Genomic DNA, 18851 nt, shown 5'->3' with positions numbered 1-18851 from the left:
CTGAGCCATCAGAATTAAAAAAAAAAAAATTTAAAAACTCTCTAAGCTACTGACAAGAAGCAACAAGTGTCTTGTCTTGTTTTTATTCCCCCTATATTCTTCTAGTTTTAAAAAAAGCAGGGAAATAATCAAAAAACAATCTTTAACAAAGGAAAGAAAACACAGCACTCAGTTTAAAGATTCACAAATGGGTAAATCAATTGATGATCATCAGGATTACTGTAACATGCACAATTTTCTGCCCATTTTTCTAAACAGCTAAAGCAAATCAAAGCCTCTTTTAAAGCATTAACTGTAAAAAAACTAAAAGAAAACAAGTAAAAGCATACCTTTTGCTATCTTCCCTGTAGATATTGCTCCCTCACTCTTGACCTTCCAATTCTGCATTCTATCTTGTTCCAGAACCATTGCCAAAGCCTTCTGCACATCAAACTTGTTCTTCAGAACGGCTTCAATCAAAGTGTCATCTGGCACAGTGTCTCCAAGCACCTCTCTCATGTGATCAAGGCATGAATAAAGACGAGCTAGAACAGAAAGTAAGTAAAGCCATACATAAATGATGTCATGAAAGAACCCTCAGTTTTCAAAACAAAACAAAAGAAGGATTTGAAACTCTATTAGGATGTCCAACTTTCCTCCTTCCTTGGCAAAAATTACTTATAATGACTATATTTTTATCCACAACATACCTATCTTTCCCTATTAGAGCTCATGAAACAATAAATATTGCTAAAAGAAAATAAACCACTTAAGTTTCTCTCCTAAATAAGTGAAGATCTCAGTCAAATACTCCAGTTACTAAATAACAGCCACACAACCAATATTTCAACCATCGAGTTAACCATACACTCCTCAAAAAATATACTTAATAAAATGTAAATTTCCTTTGAAGACATAAGAGACATTTTTGTACCATTCTTACCCACAATCACTACTGTGAACAACTGCAATAAACCTAATAAATTCTGGTGTATTGATCATCAATCACGTTCACACAGGAAGCACAGATTAACTACTCTTTACTATACCTTGATCAATTCCACTCAGCTGATGGTTCAAAAGAGAATTGGAGGACTCTTTCAGATCGTCGTAATCGTATTCTTCTACAGGCTCACCAAGGGAAGGTCTGTCACGCCGCGAGTAAATAAACTGAGCAGCTAGAAGAGAAAATGATGGGAAAATGCTGTAGCACAGCCACTTCCCAGTAAGTCTTTTATTCCCCCGACAAAAGTTAAAATAGAAATTAAAGATTCTGACCTACCACCTATGGCCATTTACCCAAATTCTAGAATAATGGATAGAATCAAAAACAAAGACAAAATATACCATATCCTAAATCCTGGTCGGATGTCCTCAGTAACTACTCACTGGCTTTAACAACCATCCTCCTTCTTTCTTCCTATCTCTAACAGCTCCACCGAGCTGACTTTTGTCATAGTTTTCGAACACTACCTTTCCTAACACCTCATCCCTGCCTACTACTCCATCTTCCATGCAAAATGTTCTCATCTTTGGAACAAATATTTCAAACCACATACCAAACCTGCTTATCTGCATAATTAAGAAAATACTAAAAACAAGTTAATTTTCACTTTCCGAGAATTGCTAATTTTGCTTGAACCCAACAGCGACCAAAATCATAGGCCTTAACTTTTGAACAACTCCTACTTTCAGTCAAACACTGTCTATGCTGTATACTAGTGCCACATACCTCACTGACTTTTAGCGATTAGTCTTTGCCATTCTACAGCAGTATCATTACTTAATATATTGCTGGTATTGTAGATTTCATTAAAAGGAGGAAAGACAATATATGTCTGAGTATCATAAATAAAACGCAAGTGAGCAAAGGACAAAATCATCACACGCATCCCACGTGCTAACTCTTCCACCTCAGCTGAATTCCCAATGAACTCAATTCCTAGGACTGTGCTCAATTGTGAAGAAATAAAATTAAAGAATAAGAAGGAAATTTCAATACAGTATTCTACAGGCAAGGTGTTATTAGGGATTTTATATTATTTAGTTTTCTGGAAGAGCACATAACACTGAAATCAATACTGCTTAGTGTTCCTACACTTAACTTTTGTTCATGTTTTCAAGAAGGCACATCTACGAAATAAAGGGAAGCTAACTCCATTCAAAGTTTGCAACTATTGCATATAAATAATGCACATAAGACCCAGATAATAATACTATGGCTTATGTGTAACTCCCATATGCAGAAGGCTGTAGCATAACAGCTATCTATGCATAGACTAAATCAACGATGGCCTTACGGAAGAGTAGGAAAGGCCAAGAAGAAAAATGTAATGATGTATTTTAAAAGCCAAAAGAGCAATATAGATAACAAGTGCCAAAGAAGCACAGAAGATTAAGTAATCACTGAAGATCAGCACAGTTCTAAAAAATGAGGTAAGAGGGTCAGAAAAACTGAGGAAGAGGTGGAAGACATGTTGGACAAGAAAAACAAACAAGAGAGATACAGGACAGCTGAGAGATTCAATCTATTCTGCTACAAGGCATGTTCCCTCAACAAGACCTATTCACACAAATGGTGAAGAGGAGAATGATGAGGACTTAATATTCAAGTGCTTTGACTTATGAGATTTTTTTCCCCTCAACACTTAAATGTTTGGCATCACCTAAAAGCAGCAGGGACAAGGGAATACCCAGCACAGAATATGACACTGTACCTATAATGGGACTGCAATGCCAGAGAGACCCACAGGCTTCCTCTTGGCTCAGTTTGGAGGACGTGTGTCGCTTTGTGCATGCTTACTGCTTAGCTCTCCAACATCTGTGAGCATTTGCCTTTGCAACTTTATTCATTAGTTCAACTTTTTCTCACATTTCTATAAAGATTTTTACGTTTTTTAAAATGTGAACTCCTGTATTTACTGGAATATTTATTAGCAAGTTAAGGTATCTTTTCAAATGTGCAAGCATTTTTATTAAGATGATTACTGCTTTTGATAGTACTTTACAGGTTGACTGATCTGTCATGATCCTAGTTTTTCCCAGATGTTCTGTTATTTTCAGTATACAGTTTTGAAGACCATAAGGTTTTTCAAGAATACACACATTATGTTTTATATATTTCTCCCTATTTTTATCCCCCTTCAGTACAAGAATAGAACACTATTAAAAAGTCAGCATGGCTAAACAGAAGAGTCATCCTATTTACAGACTCTCTAAGATGACCACTAATTTCATGTTAAAATCTCAGAACGAGGATGTGTCTTACAATCAAATGGCATCCAACATCATGCAACACTTAGACTGATAGGAGATTTATTTTAGGTGGTACCTAAAATTACAATATACCTTACATTCTGTGGCATCTTAGGTTAATAAAATGTGGTAGTACTAAAAAACATAAACTGGGCCACTTTGTGCCTGGTGATTTACAAATTATTTTCCTAGCTATAATACACTATTCAGTTTAGCTTAAAAGTAACAAATATACTTGCCCCAACTTCCTCTCATAGCTTTTACCTGTGAGGAAAACCCCAAGAAAAATAAAAAATTAAGTGAGGAAAAAAATCAGATAATTTCCCCCAACAATTTTTACTTAGGAAATACTGACAGGAAAAGGGAAGTTGTCAATATCCAGGCTGCAACTCAACCTCAGAGGAGCTATTTTTTTCCGGGGTGGGGTGGGGGGTTCTTACCCCAGATGAACACACAAACCCAACTCAGAAACCTATACTATGGCCGCTGTTTTGGAAGCAGTGTTGGCTAGATTTGCTGGCAAGTGGGGAGGGAAGGAGGATAGACAAATTCCCCCGGGAAAATAATTACTAGTGGGGAAAAATAGTCCAAATCTTTGAAGTTGAAATGAGAGCCCAAAAGGCAACAAATACAATACAATAGTAAGAAAAAAAACAATGGAGAGAAAAAGGATAATACAAAATGCTATTTGTTTCTAAATTTAAATCACAAACTTTAATGGAAATGCTTTTTGAAAAATTGGGACACCCATGTTGACATTTAAAACTTAAGGCAGTTTAAAAAACATGAAAGTTTTAAGAATTCAAAACCTGATTCAAAACCAAATTGTTTCCTTAACACCTTAAAATAAAAATCATCTAAGAGGCACTCATTAATGACACAGCTGTCTGGGCTTCTTGCTCTAGAGGTTCTGATTCAGTGAGGTTGGATATGGGGCAGGAAACCTGTATTTTTTTTTTAATTTTATTTATTTATTTGAGAGACAGAGATTACAAGTGGGCAGAGAGGCAGTCAGAGAGAGGAGGAAGTAGGCTCCCTGCTGAGCAGAGGGCCCTATGCGGGGCTCGATCCCAGAACCCCAGGATCATGACCTGAGCTGAAGGCAGAGGCTTTAACCCACTGAGCCACCCAGGCGCCCCAGGAAACCTGTATTTTTAAAGCTGCATTTGGTCTCCCAGCTAACCAGTATCATCAGGGAAGATTAGGAAATACTGGCCTATAAGCCCCCCATAGTCCACTCTGTACAGTCAATCAATCCCCTTCCCAAAATACAGCCCCCTCACTCAAAACCCTTCACTAAGCTGACAGGACACACCTACAATTAAAAATTGCCTTCCAGGGGCACCTGGATGGCTCAGTGGGTTAAAGCCTCTGCCTTCAGCTCAGGTCATGATCCCAGGGTCCTGGGATCGAGCCCCGCATCCCAGCAGGCTCTCTGCTCAGTGGGGAGCCTGCTTCCCCCTCTCTCTGCCTGCCTCTCTGCCTACTTGGGATCTCTGTCTGCCAAATAAATAAATAAAATCTTTTAAAAAAAATTGCCTTCCACAGCTTGCCTCCTACTTTCTTTCCTAGTCCTCTTTCCTGCTGCATCGTATGTGTTCTCAAATAAGCCTCACATAGAGGCCACTGCTCAAGCGCTATTTTCTTCCTCGGAACAAAGCCATTCTTCCTCCCAAATTGACCAGTCCAATCTCCCTTCCTTCCAGAAGCCTTCCCAGGCCCCTTCATGTAGGAGTATGGCTCCACCCACCACACTGCTATGGCATGTCTGAAGACGACCTCTAACATGCTACCTTAAACTAATTTATAAATTTATTAAATAGGGGTTTTCATACACATTAATACTCAATAAAGATTCTGAGTTGGAACGCACTGAATAAAGATTACTACTGCTTAAGTTATCATAGAAGACCTTTTGACTACAGTAGCTCCAATGCCTTGTTAACAAATGAAAAACGAAGCAAAGAGTCAATTACTATGAATGTCTCAGGAACAATCAATCACAAAAAGCCAACTAGGCTTTCCTAAATAATGCAACCCTTAAGCTATAGCCAAACAAATAATTGCTTTGCTTTGTTTCCTGTCTTCTCTATAAAACCCCTGCTCCTAGCTCCATTCCAGTGGAGCACGCCTAACCACCTCCAGTTTGGAGCTACCTGATTCAAACTGATGTTTGCTCAAATAAATTCTTAAAAATTTCAATATGCTTTGGTTTATCTTTTAACACTTCTAATTTCAGTAGGCAAAACAAAACCCATAACTGTTCAAATAAAGTTATATATATGTTGTTTTTGCCATCCCCAATTCCTTGACATATGTTCAATATTCAGTATCAAAGTCAATCTTTCCAAAGGAAAAAAAGCTGTAACATTTAAAAATCACGAAAACTGTGCTTAATAGAGTCCAAAAAAATATAAGCACTGATGAATTTTAGAAAAATTCCTATTGATAAAGTACTCAATTATTAGAATTCTTTAAGACCATGAATATGATCATCTCTACAATGACAGTGGCAGTTTGAGAACAGAGAGGATCCTTCTAAAACTCTTCATTATTTTTCCTGAAAATCACCTGGAAAATATACCACTAAAGAAGAAAAGTTTCTGATCTAATATCATCACTATGTTTTAAAAAATTAAAAAATCCCAAACCAGATGTTTTTGTTAAAAACACAGTTTGTCACAGAAAAAACTTAAAACCATTTAACTATCTCCTGCTTCAATAATATCACTGACTTCTTGGAGTATACCAAAGTAACTCAAATTATAAAACTGTCCTGAATATGAACCACACACAAGACACACATAAAGAGCTGAGAGACACAAGGATAAACTCTGACCTCAGGTAAGCTAGACCAAGAGTGTAAATCTCAGAAAAACACCCTCAGAATGTCTGACCTCAGAATGTATCATCAATTCCTAACACAAGATTAAGCATGATTTATTCAGATAAGACTAGATAAATCAATGTGTTAACCTGCAAGATTAAGATTTCTTTCAGTAGTTCCTCCCTCTATAAAGGTTCCCACCCTTGTACAAGTCAGATTCAAGCAACTTCTAAATCTGTAGGCCTTAACTCCTCTAATTATCTCTAGAATCTCTCTCCAAATCTAATGCTATCACCCTTGTCCTAAACAAATGATTCTCAAAGCAAGCATCAACACACCACTGAGGGCTTGTTAAAACAGTAGCTGTGCTCCATTCTGAGTTTCTGACTGGAACAGGGTCAAGAATTACTTTTCTAATAAATTCTCAAGTGATGCTAATGGCACATGGACATTTTGAGAACTGTCTAATATCTCCATCTTTAGTTAGTACAATAACCTCCAAACTAATCTATGTATATCCACTCATGTACCGCCTTCAATCCAGTCTCTACTTTGTAGAAGGGATTTTTTTAAAACTCCAATCTAATTATCACACCCACATCATCTTCTTATTTCATGAGCATGTCATGCTCTCTACTGTGCTTAACAATATGAGTGATGAAGTTCATGCCAGCAGCTATCACTTTATCACCTAGTTAACTCTGACAGTATTATTACAGGAGCCCGCAAGGGTTAAGCCATGAAGTTTTCTTTAACATTGCAAATGGCATGGGTCTGAGAGGTTCCTTGGACAAAAACTTTTTTTTTTTATTTCTTTTATTTTATTCCTCATCCCTATGCAATGTGGCCTTGAACCCCTGCATAAGGAGCTCTAAAGGAATGCTGATGAAGCCATCAGAGCTTCACACCCAGCCTTCTTTATTCTGCTTTGTGATACTGGGGTTGCAGTCTCCAGGAAGTTCCTTGCTTCGACAGTTAGCTCCTTTGGGGATCAGCCAATGGGGAAGATGCTAAAGGGAGACTGGAAGCCCAGGGGAAGAACACAAGTGCTCCTTTCCTTTTTACTACTTGTGCAGCCCCCTTTGCCTCACCCACATTGCGCACTACAGTAACGGCAATTAGAACCAGTGAGCAGTCTGCCCAAAATTCCCAAAACCAGCTTCCATGTGTCCCCACCTACATCCCTCAGACACCATGACCAGCAAGCCAGCTAGAATTCCCTCTTCAAGAGGCTGAATCCCAGGTTCACAGGGTCCTTTTGCCGACACCAGTACCAGCCATGCAGTCCCCCTCCTCAGAGAGTTGAATCCCCCATTTCACAGTCCCTCCTCTGAATTTCAGAGGCAAAGCAGAACCCTCATCACAGGTATAAGCCCCAGCTCCAAGGAGGCCCTCTACAAGCTTCTAAAAAGTTGGGTCTGACCTCACCCATTTGCTCCTCTACAACTAAATGCTTCCTGAAGTTACCACCTTCCTTGATATTTTGTTTGCCTTTCTTGCATTTTTCACTCTTTAAAATCTGGTGAACTTCTTGTATTAAATTCTCTCTGACAAAACAACTGGTGCAATTTCTATCTCCTAATAGGATCCTGATTGGTAACAGTGTAACACTAGAGAAAGAGGAAAGGCCTTGATTAGTAAGGCTAAATGAGGAAAGTACAAATAAAGAGCTAGATGCATTTCAGAGGAACAAGTAACAGGATAAGAAATGGCAGGAAGAGAAGAGGTGCTAAGACAACTTGTGGAACACCTATGCTTTATAAAGAAAAAGGAATTCTAAAGTCAAAAGAACATATCTGGTCTTCAGAGACTGAAAGGGAGCTTACAGCAGGCACAGGGGTACAGGACAGCTCTGCAGACTATATGGTATTAAAGACAAAGTGGATTTTGATACAAATGTTAATTGTATTAAGCCTTTGAAGTCACAGAAAATGAGTTTTGTGAATATATTTATGTTGTACCTATCTATATTTAATTTTACCCTTTCCTGGCGGAGTAAAATTCAGCAATGCATTTTAACCAAAAGTTTATAGAGTAGGCAGAAATATGAAGACAAATACATTGTTAGGGAAATTAGGAGAAAAGGTCTGGTCGAAGACTATGTCTTTGCTGAAAAGAAGGTATGAATGTATCATGTTTCCTTTATATGGTGTCAAGAAGAACTCTTTTAGCTGGTATAATCGGGAGATGAAGCTCTAATGTGGAGTCCTATAGGAGCGTGAACTCTAAATCAGTCTGTCTCCAGGAAGACTGGCCTACATGGATTTGGTTGATTTAACAAACTGTTTAAAAGTAGATAAACTGAAGTACCATATGAAGGGAAGTCTATGTGTGACACCTCAATGTTTCTAAGATTCAAGAGATTGCTGAATATATAAAATTAATTACTACCGGCCTTCAGAAGTTCTAGATTTTCGTTACTGACTAAATTACCACTTCGGTACAACTCAGATTATTTGCAAGTTACAAAGAATATTGGAAAAAACATAGTTTTCAAAGTTTTCTTCAAATGTTTAAAGCTAAATGATGAAATCAAAACTTTAGTCTCTATTCATGGGTAAAGAAATAATTTTATACATTTATAAAAGTTAAAGACATTATCTTTTTAAATGTTACATAACATTATAGTCTTATGGAACACTCTAGTCCTAGAATGACAATAATACTTAACATTTTTTAACACCCAAATAAGTGGAAATCAAATTCTTTTTTAAAAGTCACCTGTTGATGGCGAAATACAATAATCATCCTCTACAGACTGGCCATAGAGATCATCATCTTCAAAATCTAAAATAAAAAAACAAGAGACAAATTCTTCATAAGTTCGTTTTATATTCTTAGTTATTAACAAAGGAGCATCTGAATTCTCTCCAAACTAAACTGTCCCTCAAAATTAAGGAGCTTGGAATGTCTATATCTCCAAAAAATTCTAAAAATTTTACCCCAATGTAGGTACTACTTTCTATATTCATAAAGACATACATAGTTCTTTGGTTTTTAAGCTAACTGGGTTTTCTTAAAATTCTTCCAAGTTTTCACTGCATGTTAAAAAATGATAGTATCAGAGACCTCAAACTTGAATCGTCTCTCCAGTGTTAAAAATCTGAAGTCATCAATTCATTCTTTTCACCAAGTGCCCTTCCATGACCAAAGCATTTGTTTCCCATACAACTAACTAGTATAAAGAATACAATCAGAGCATGAAAGCAGTTTTTCTTCATGTCCAGCTGGTTAATTTCTATAAAAACCATCTTATCCTAAATTCCCTTATGCTCTTTGTTCATGCTAATGAGACTTTTTTCCTACTGACCAGAATATGCACTTTGCCCAGATTTTCCTAAGGCTGTTTCTTTTTCCTCAGTAAGGTTCTAGCTAAAACATCACCTATTTGCATATGTCTTCCCTGACCATTCTGGTAAAGCCACAAGCCCCCGTGCCACTTCCACTCTCTAGCACACTCCTCCAGTTGCCTTCAAAACACTATTATCTGTTTCATTCCATGAGACTATAAGCTCCTTCAGGGAAAGGTTTTGTCTTAGCCAACTACCTGGCACACGGCTAGAACTAAATTAGTTTTCCTTTTATTATAAATTAGTGAATCAATTTAAAACTAAAACATACAAAAAAGGTAAATATATTTACATAAATGCATTCATTCATTTGATATATAGATTATGCCAAGGACTATTAGACGTATCTGAGGGACAACAGTGAATGACAGGTACATTTCCAGATCTCTATGATAATCTAAAATCTAACAGGAAAAAAGACACAAAAGCAGGCAATTACAAAATTACATGATAAGTGTCTGAGACATGAGAAATACAGAGTGATTATTGAGTGATTTGGGATCACACATACGAACAACAAAAACAGAACTGGGAGTGGGGTGGCTAAGGAAAGATCCCTGGGAAAAAAGTATTTAAGCAAATTCCAAAGGATAGTTAGCTAGTTTCTGACGGTATTCATATAGCAGGAACACATGTTCAAGGGATGAAACATTTACAGCAAAGAAAAATTAGATAAATGCTACTATTGGATAAAAATATGTAGCTGCCTGGGATGCCTGGGTGGCTCAGCCAGTTAAGTGTCTGCCTTCGGTTCAGGTCATGATCCCCAGGGTCCTGTGATCCAACCCAATACTGGGCTCCCTGCTCAGCAGAGAGCCTGCTTCTCCCTCTCTCTGCTGCTCCCTCTCTCTGCTGCTCCCTTGCTTGTGGTCTCTCTCTCTCTCTCTCTTTCCTCCTGTCAAATAAATAAATAAAATCTTTTAAAAAATATGTAACAGTCAATAAACTATTAGACCACAATCCCAAGTAAACACTTTATTATCAGCAAATTAATAAGGAGCCACTTGCAAAATACTATTTTTAGATATGAATGCCAAGAAACTTTTCTAGGTCAGTTTTTCAACTGAAATTGATCCTAACAGTGCCATAATATAAAAAAATGAAGAGAATTCTTCCCTAAGATTTTTGTAAAGTGGTTCTTCTCCTCAATAAAATTCTATAATATTTACTGCACATAAAGCATTGTTCCAGCTACTGGAATAAATAGAACAATAGAGTAAACATAACAATAAGGTATGGACTATGCCCTCCTAGCACTTTTAAATTAGTAGTTAACATAGCATTAGCTGAATGAAGGCAGCCAAGTAAAGTACTACCCAAATTACAAAGAACAAAGTGAAAGTTAAATAGAGGAACCAACAAGTTTAAAGCACATACTTTCTAATAACATCGTATTACTTTTAAGAATTTTCAAATTATTATTTGAAATTAATACAAGGGGGGAAACTTTAAGATAAAAGAGAAATAAACTGAATCCTTAAAATGAGTAGAACTTTTATAACCAGGAATTGGGGATGAACTTCCTATGCTATAGGAACAGCTTGTTTATGATGTCACCAATTGTTCCAAAGAAACATGAAGGACAACCTGAACTGGAGTTGCCTAGATGAAAAGAGATTTGGCACTTACTCCCACATGCCAAGCACCTCTCCTCCAGAAGGACTTTACTTCACATAGAAATCCTGCTTAAATTCCGCCAACCCACACTGAATAAGGTGTTCTCACTTACATAGCTCCCACAGCACCTTGGGAGTAATTTTTGTAGCATGTCATACTCGACTCATCTGTTACTTGTATATTCTCCCCTTTAGAGTCTCTCAAACATCCAACTATCAGTCCCCAAAGCTTAAAGAAGTACTCTAAGCACTCCATTAATGAAGAATAAGCACTCAATTAATGTTGGTTGAGGAAATTATAAATATTTATTTATTTATTTATTTATTTTAAAGATTTTATTTATTTATTTGCCAGAGACAGAGGGAGAGAGAGCGAGCGAGCGGGTGAGCACAGGCAGACAAAGAGGCAGGCAGAGGCAGAGGGAGAAGCAGGCTCCCTGCCCAGCAAGAAGCCCGATGTGGGACTCGATCCCAGGACCCTGGGACCATGACCCGAGCCGAAGGCAGCTGCCCAACCAACTGAGCCACCCAGGCGTCCCATAAATACTTATTTAATAAATAAGTTGCAGTTAGGCCTATTCATATTTTTCATATCATAACCTCAAAAATAACTGTCAGGCTAAAGTCATCTCGCAGGTAGCAGTGATCCACACGCCATGTTTACATCCACTGCAACACTTAAAACGGCCTCCAATCTTAAGTGAACACCAGGAACATAACACATGACAAGATGACTAGGTGACAGTCTCCAAATGTAGCACAGGGTGTTAGCTACCCTCCACTGTGGTTAGGGCAATACTGATGTTCTAGAATAATTGTCTGGCAGTGCCAGTAACAACCACCAACATATTAAGCACACTTACACGACCTGCACTTTAAAAAGCAATAGATCTTTACTCCTTTTTTGTACTCCTTCATATTTGTTTATAATTTTAGTTTGCATGATGCTGGTGATGCCTATAATTATCCACTGTAGAGAGGATGCACTTACCCTAAACTAATTCTAACTCCTTTTAAATTCCTAGAGAACATTCATATGCACATTTTTATTTCATTTTTTTTAATCAAGTATGATCCAGAGCCCCCCTGCTTCTAGCATCGCCTTTTTTTCTCCTCCCATTCCAAAATACATTTAAATTCAGCATGATCGACCAAGAACTGGGTATACACACCTCAAGATGATCTGATCCACTTATTCACTGGGTCTTTCTGATATCTTTTTTATCGTCTCCTAACTTTCCAATTTAACTTGAAACTCATAGAGAATAAGCTATTTGCTCAAGCCAGGTTTTGTACTAAGTATGTATGAACAAACTCAAACAATTTACCACGTAAATCTAGTTACAGCAGACAGCTGAATGTAAGCATGAAGTCAACCGGCCTTTTACAAATTAGCACAGTTTCATGGGCATTTTTGAAAGGGGGGGTCGGAAGACACTACCTAGAAGTAGACAACTGTCTACCCGACCTGGGAGGAGAAAATGGTGGGGAGAGATGATAATGCTTACGTGCACAAATATCACCAGGTCCCAACATTCCCAAATGTCCTTCCCATACGACGGCATGCAGCAACCTCCCTCTCCCTAAATAAAATCAATCCCAGAGGGCAGAAATCATGACTTAAAACAATGCCAGTCGCTGGCACTCAGATGTATTGTTATTTTCTCCAACTGAGGCTACTCCGAATTCCAGCCTGGCACCACTATCGAGAAACTCACAGATCCAAGTGGGAGCCACCGGGCTGAGATTCCAGCTGGAACGGCGAAAATGACGTTCCGGCATGCCCTGCCACCTACCTTCATCGTAGTTATAGCCTCGGACATTCCGATGCCGGGCCATGGCGGCGGAGAAGGCGTTAGCCACCCCTTAGAAAACACACGGTTTAGATACTGATAAAGCGCCAACTGCGGCCTGGACACCACATACGCGCCATCTTGACTTCCGGCAGGCCTCCGCGCTGAGCGCTTGCGCACGCGCGACGACTTATCTGCGCACTGCACGACGGTAACGTCCCAGGGTCACCCGCCTCCCTGGGGCGCATGCGCAGAGATGTGCGTGGACGTAATCTTTTAGCCTGGCGCCCGCCCACAGACAGGTTGACTGACAGAGGGCTCAAAGGGGCGGGATCCCAGTCCGTGGTTTTTTGTCGGTTTGTACCAAAAACTTGGAGCCCGCGTTCCTGCCCTGTGTCAGCGTCCCAGGTTATTTCCGGGGTCTGGTTTCTCATAATGAAGCTAACTGTGTGCTCAATAGAAGCAGGAAACTTAGGTAACTTTAACCTTTGAGGCCTAGTTAGGGACGTAATAGGCACTCACAAATTGGTACTCGTTTAATTTAAGAAGTAGTCCAAGATTTAGAGGGGGGTAAAAAGGACTCTGTTTAAATGGGTAGATACGGTTTAACCGAGAACCTGGCTACAATAGGTCACCACGCCTTCGTTTATGTTAATTTATGGTTTTACGTATATGCTCCATCCTGCGTTAACGTCTCTAGGAAGCAGAGGTCGGCCCTTGGCGAGGCAGGCAGCTACCATCAGCATCATGAAGAATTCTTTGAGCATTCACTGAACACATAATCATGTGTAACATGCTAAGGGTATTAAATATAGCTTTTTGGACATAGCGCTGGCCTTAGATGTCCTCATTTCTTAGCACACAAAGTGGAAACAAAATTCAAAGTAAATGATGCCATGTAAAAAACCAACGTCATTATCATACTAAAATTACGTTTCGGTTTTAGCCTGTGTTTTCAAAATGGTGATAATTTACACCAAATTCTAGAAATGAAATCTTCCTCAACTTTACTATACATAATTTTAAAAAGAATGATGCAGTTCATATTTGTAAGTGGCTTAAATATAATTTGAAACGTGCATTTGACTGTGTCTGACTACCAAGTGTTTGTTCTTAACTATCATTGATGTTTAATGTAGCTCCAAGACAAAATTATACCAAAAAATTTGCTAATTTTATATGGCCTAAGGGTTTTATTTTACACTTTTAGGTAATTTTTATGTTGCAGCCTGTTTCTTTGTAAAATGGAGATAGTAATAGCATCTAACTCAGAGTGGTGAATAATAAATTATCCTTTTAAGATGATTTCACACAGATCTCAGATGCTTTAAAATATTAGGCATTATTAAAATACAAATAGCAGCTTCTAGTGTGGTATAATTGTCAGTTATGAGCTTCAGTATAACTCACTGAGGTACGAAGAGGATGAGTTATAAAATGACCACATAAACAGTACTACAAAGCAATGAAGAAGAAAAATATTACTTCTGTCTGAGGGATAGTATATAATTTGCCTCTGGTTTATCAATAATGCACTCTCTTACATTCTAAATACTTTTTAGAGCCTTGACTACATCTCAAGCAATAGAGCTTCTTCAGCAGTGAAGACTTCACTGACTTCCTCAGAAAGTGTTAGGGATTTTATTCTCGGCCCCTAGAACTCTTTAGTTGTGATTTTTGTATTGTTGTTTGATTGAAAGTACCATAAGTTTGGAGTCATACAAGCCTGGATTTCAGCGCCAGTTCTGCCACATTCTGTTAACTTTTGGGAGCTCAATTTATTTATCTGGAAAATGGGCATAAAAAGATATGTCTTCTGTTTTGTGAAAAGTAAATGAAGTAATGGATGTAAAACAGAGCTGTTACATAACAAGTTCTGTAAGAGAGGAAAATACCTCTACCTTCTTTGGGTCTCCAACTCTAAAAGCAGGAGAAAAGCATGTAAGTTTAAATTTTTGCACATACATAGGAGCCTTCACAAGAGAATGAAGATCCAAAGAAGTGACCAGAGCAGGAAGCTTTTATACCTTCTAAACAAAAAAACAGTGGGGGGGGGCACCTGGGTGGCTCAGTGGGTTAAAGCCTCTGCCTTCACCTCAGGTCATGATCCCAGGGTCCTGGGATCGAGCCCCACATAAGGCTCTCTGCTCAGCAGGGAGCCTGCTTCCTCCTCTCTCTCTGCCTGCCTCTCTGCCTACTTCTGATCTCTCTCTGCGTCAAATAACTAAATAAAATCTTTAAAAAAAAAAAAAAAAAAGGGGGGTTCCTGAGCAGCCCAGTCTGTTAAATATCTGCCTTTGGCTCGGGTCATGATCTCAGGGTCCTGGAATGGAATCCCATGTCGGGCTCCCTACTCATGGGTAGTCTGCTTCTCAGGTTCCTCCCCCCTCATGCTCTCTCTGGCTCTCTCTCTCTCAAATAAATAAATAAAATATTTTTAAAAATTAAATTTAAAAATGATCAACTTATCAAGAATTGTTAAGACAAAGGGATATGGGCTATGGATAGTAAATTGTGGGGAAGTAACTAGGAAATATATGGTGGGGCAAGAGTGTACAAAACAAGCAGAAGATAAGGGTTATTTCAGTAAATTTGTACAGATCCATTTCAGCATCAATTCCCAGTCTCTGGCAATAAGGACACTTTCTCATCCTGGTATAGGGAGGGTACCTTTCTCATAAGGGAAATGACATGGCATGTTTTATATAGAAAAGGATAAATTTGCTATTTCTGAGGTTCCTTCAGCTCAGGACAATCAGTATGCCAAAGTCGCATATTTTGGGGTGAAAGGCTCTGGACTCCTTCAATACTCAATAAATGCTAGTTCTCTATCCAACTAATTGGAAAGCTTGATCTTTGTTTCCCCAGGACTGTGAATGTTTGCCGAATGAACTAATGAATTTAAAAATAATAGATCCTCTGAGAAAGACAAATACCACATGATTTCATTCATATATGGAATCTAAAAAAAAAAACAAAAGAAAAAAACAAACGAAAAGCAGAATCAGACCTGTACATAGGGAGAACAAACTGATAGTTGCCAGAGGGTAAGGGGGATGGGCAAATGGGTGGGGGCGCATGGGACATAAGGCTTCCAATTATGGAACAAAAAGGTCACAAGAATAAATGGCATAGCATAGAGAATATGGTTAGTGATATTATAATTTCACTGTGACATATGGTAGCTCCATGTGTTAGGAGCACAGCATATTGTATAGAGCAGTAATCACTGTGTTGGACACCTGAAACTAATGTAATACTGTGTGTCAACTATGCTCAAATAAAATAATTGTTAAAAAATGATATAGTCTCTCAGCATATTTAACAAATGGCATAAACAACCACACAAATAATTCTTTTTTACATCAACTCATTAAAAAGGTTATGAATGAAAATAGCATAGATTACTGAAAAGTTTTTAATACTTTTATTGAGGAATCCTTGATAAACAATAAACTACACATATTTAAAGTATACAATTTGATACATTTTGACATATGTATTTACCCGTCAACCCATTAACCCAAACAAGAAAATGAACATGTCCAGATTCCCAAAAGTTTCCTCATAATCTCTCTCCTGCAACCCCCTCCCCACCCCGAGGCCTCCTCACCCTGGTCCCATGCAGCAATTAATCTCTGTCACTATAGATATCGGTTTGTATTTTCCAAAATTTTACATACGGAAGTCATATAATAGGTTTTCTCTTTTATAGGTCTTCATTTGCTCAACATAATAATTTTGAGTTTCATCAGTATAGGTGCTTTAATCAATAGTTCATTCCTTTTTATTGCAGAGGGGAATTCCATAGTATGGATATACCACAATTTATTTTTCCATTCACCTATTGATAGCTATTTGGGTCATTTTCAATTTTGGCTACTATAAATAGGGCTACTATGATTATCCATGTACAGTTCTTTTTATGGCCATACACTGATTTCTCCTAGATAAATACCTAGGAGGGGAATAGCTGGATGATATGACAGATTATTTCTAGCTTTTTAAGAAACTGCCAAACTGGTTGCCTGGGTGGCTCAGTGGGTTAAAGCCTCTGCCTTCAGCTCAGGTCATGATCTCAGGGTCCTAGGATCGAGCCCCACATCGGGCTCTCTGCTCGGCAGGGAGCCTGCTTCCCCCTCTCTCTCTGCCTACTTGTGATCTCTGTCTGTCAAATAAATAAATAAAATCTTTTAAAAAAAAAAAAGAAAGAAACTGCCAAACTGTTTTCCCAAGTGGTTGTAATATTTTATGCTCCCACCATCTGCACAGTTCCAGTTTCTCCACTGGTTATGGTCTAAAGATGTGCTTATCTGACATTTTTATATCCTTGGTAAAATGTCTGAGTCTTTTTGTCTATTTTCAATAAGGTGTTTGTTTTTTTTTTTTACTTTAGAGAGTTGTTTTAATATTCTGGATAAAACTAATTTATCTGATACAATTTGTAAATATTTCTCCCCATGTGTAACTGGTCTTTTCATTCTCTAACAGTGTCTTTCAAATAGTGGAAGTTTTTAGGTTTGATGAAGTTCAGTTCATCAATTTTTTAAAATAATATATTATTTTAAAATATGGATACTGTATCTAAGATATCTTTGCCTAACCCAAAGTCACAAAAATTTTCTCTTAATTTTTAAAAAAGTTTAATGGTCTACATTTAGCTTTTTTTAAATCCATTTTCAGCTGATCCATTTTAGCTGATTTTTGTGTATGGTATAAGGTTTGGATCAAAGTTCATTTTCATATATATATATATATATATATATATATATATATGCAGTTGTTCCAGAACAATTATTTTTAAATATAAAAAGGTCCTTTTCCCACTTAGTTTCATCTGCATCTTTATCAAAAATCAGTTGTCCATATATGTCTGATCTGTTTCTAGGTTCTACATTCTATCAATCTAGCTTGACACCAATACCATGTTGTCATGATTATTGTATCTTCAAAATCCTTTTTTTTTTTTAGATTTTATTTATTTGTTAGAGAGAGAGAGAGAGAACATGAGAGACACCAGGGGCAGAGGGAAAGGAAGAAACAGACTCATTGCTGGGCAGGGAACCCTATGTGGGGCTCAATCCCAGGACCCCGGGATCACAACCTGAGCTGAAGGCATACGCTTAATGAACTGAGATATCCAGGTGCCCCTCAAAATTCTTAAAGTTAGATAATGTTAATCCTTCAAACTTCTTATTTTTTCAGAGTTTTCTAGCTAGTCTAGGTCCTTGACATTCTATATGAATTTTTTTAAAGATTTTATTTATTTATTTGAGAGAGAGAGATGGAAAGAACAGAGGGAGAACAAAAGGGAGAAGCAGACTCCCCACCGAGTGAGCAGCCCGACATGGGGCTCAATCCCAGGACCCTGGGATCATGACCCGAGCCGAGCCAAAGGCAGATGCTTAACCAACTGAGCCACCCAGGTGCCCTCTATATGAATTTTTAAATGAGGTGATCAATTATTACAAATATTCTTGCTGAGAGTTTGACTGGTATTTTATTGAATGTATAGATCAGTTTGGGGAAAATTGATATTTTAACATTGTTACAAATATGTACTCTTTCAACACATGACATCATATGTCTCTCCATTTATAAGGATGTTTAATTTCCCTCAGTAATGCTTGCCAGTTTGCTGTGACTAGTCTTACACAACTTTTGATAATGTAGTTCTAATTATTCCATGTGTTTTTATTCTATTATAGATAATAATTTTTATTTTTTTATTTTTTTAAAGATTTTATTTCTTTATTTGACAGAGGGAGAGAGATCACAAGTAGGCAGAGAGGCAGGCAAAGAGAGAGGGGGAAGCAGGCTCCCCACTGAGCAAAGAGCCTGATGTGGGGCTCCATCCCAGGAGCCTGGGATCATGACCCAAGCCAAAGGCAGAGGCTTAACCCACTGAGCCACCCAGATGCCCCTAGATAATAATTTTTAAAATTTAAAGATAAAGGTACATAATTACACTATTAAAATTAGTAAGTTAATTAGTGCCATGGATACACCAAAAATGTACTTATATATGATA

General features: G+C 37.9%; 1 protein-coding gene across 2 annotated transcripts in view; it reads right to left on the bottom strand.

Annotated features, from left to right (window-relative positions):
* HBS1L (HBS1 like translational GTPase) overlaps window positions 1-13009 on the bottom strand; it is an 84867-nt gene extending 71858 nt beyond the window's left edge. For both annotated transcript variants that reach the window (XM_044248383.1, XM_044248393.1), the window contains exons 1-4: window positions 12824-13009; window positions 8783-8848; window positions 1029-1157; window positions 330-524 (exon numbers count right to left, since the gene is read on the bottom strand). In XM_044248383.1, the coding sequence (XP_044104318.1) occupies window positions 330-524; window positions 1029-1157; window positions 8783-8848; window positions 12824-12866 (433 nt within the window). In that variant the 5' untranslated portion in view covers window positions 12867-13009. The remainder of the gene's footprint in view (window positions 1-329; window positions 525-1028; window positions 1158-8782; window positions 8849-12823) is intronic.
* Between the last annotated feature and the right edge of the window lie 5842 nt (window positions 13010-18851).

The sequence above is a fragment of the Neovison vison genome, chromosome 1 (genome assembly GCF_020171115.1).
Source record: "Neovison vison isolate M4711 chromosome 1, ASM_NN_V1, whole genome shotgun sequence".
NCBI lineage: Eukaryota > Metazoa > Chordata > Mammalia > Carnivora > Mustelidae > Neogale > Neogale vison.
This window is presented reverse-complemented; position numbering and strand designations above follow the sequence as displayed.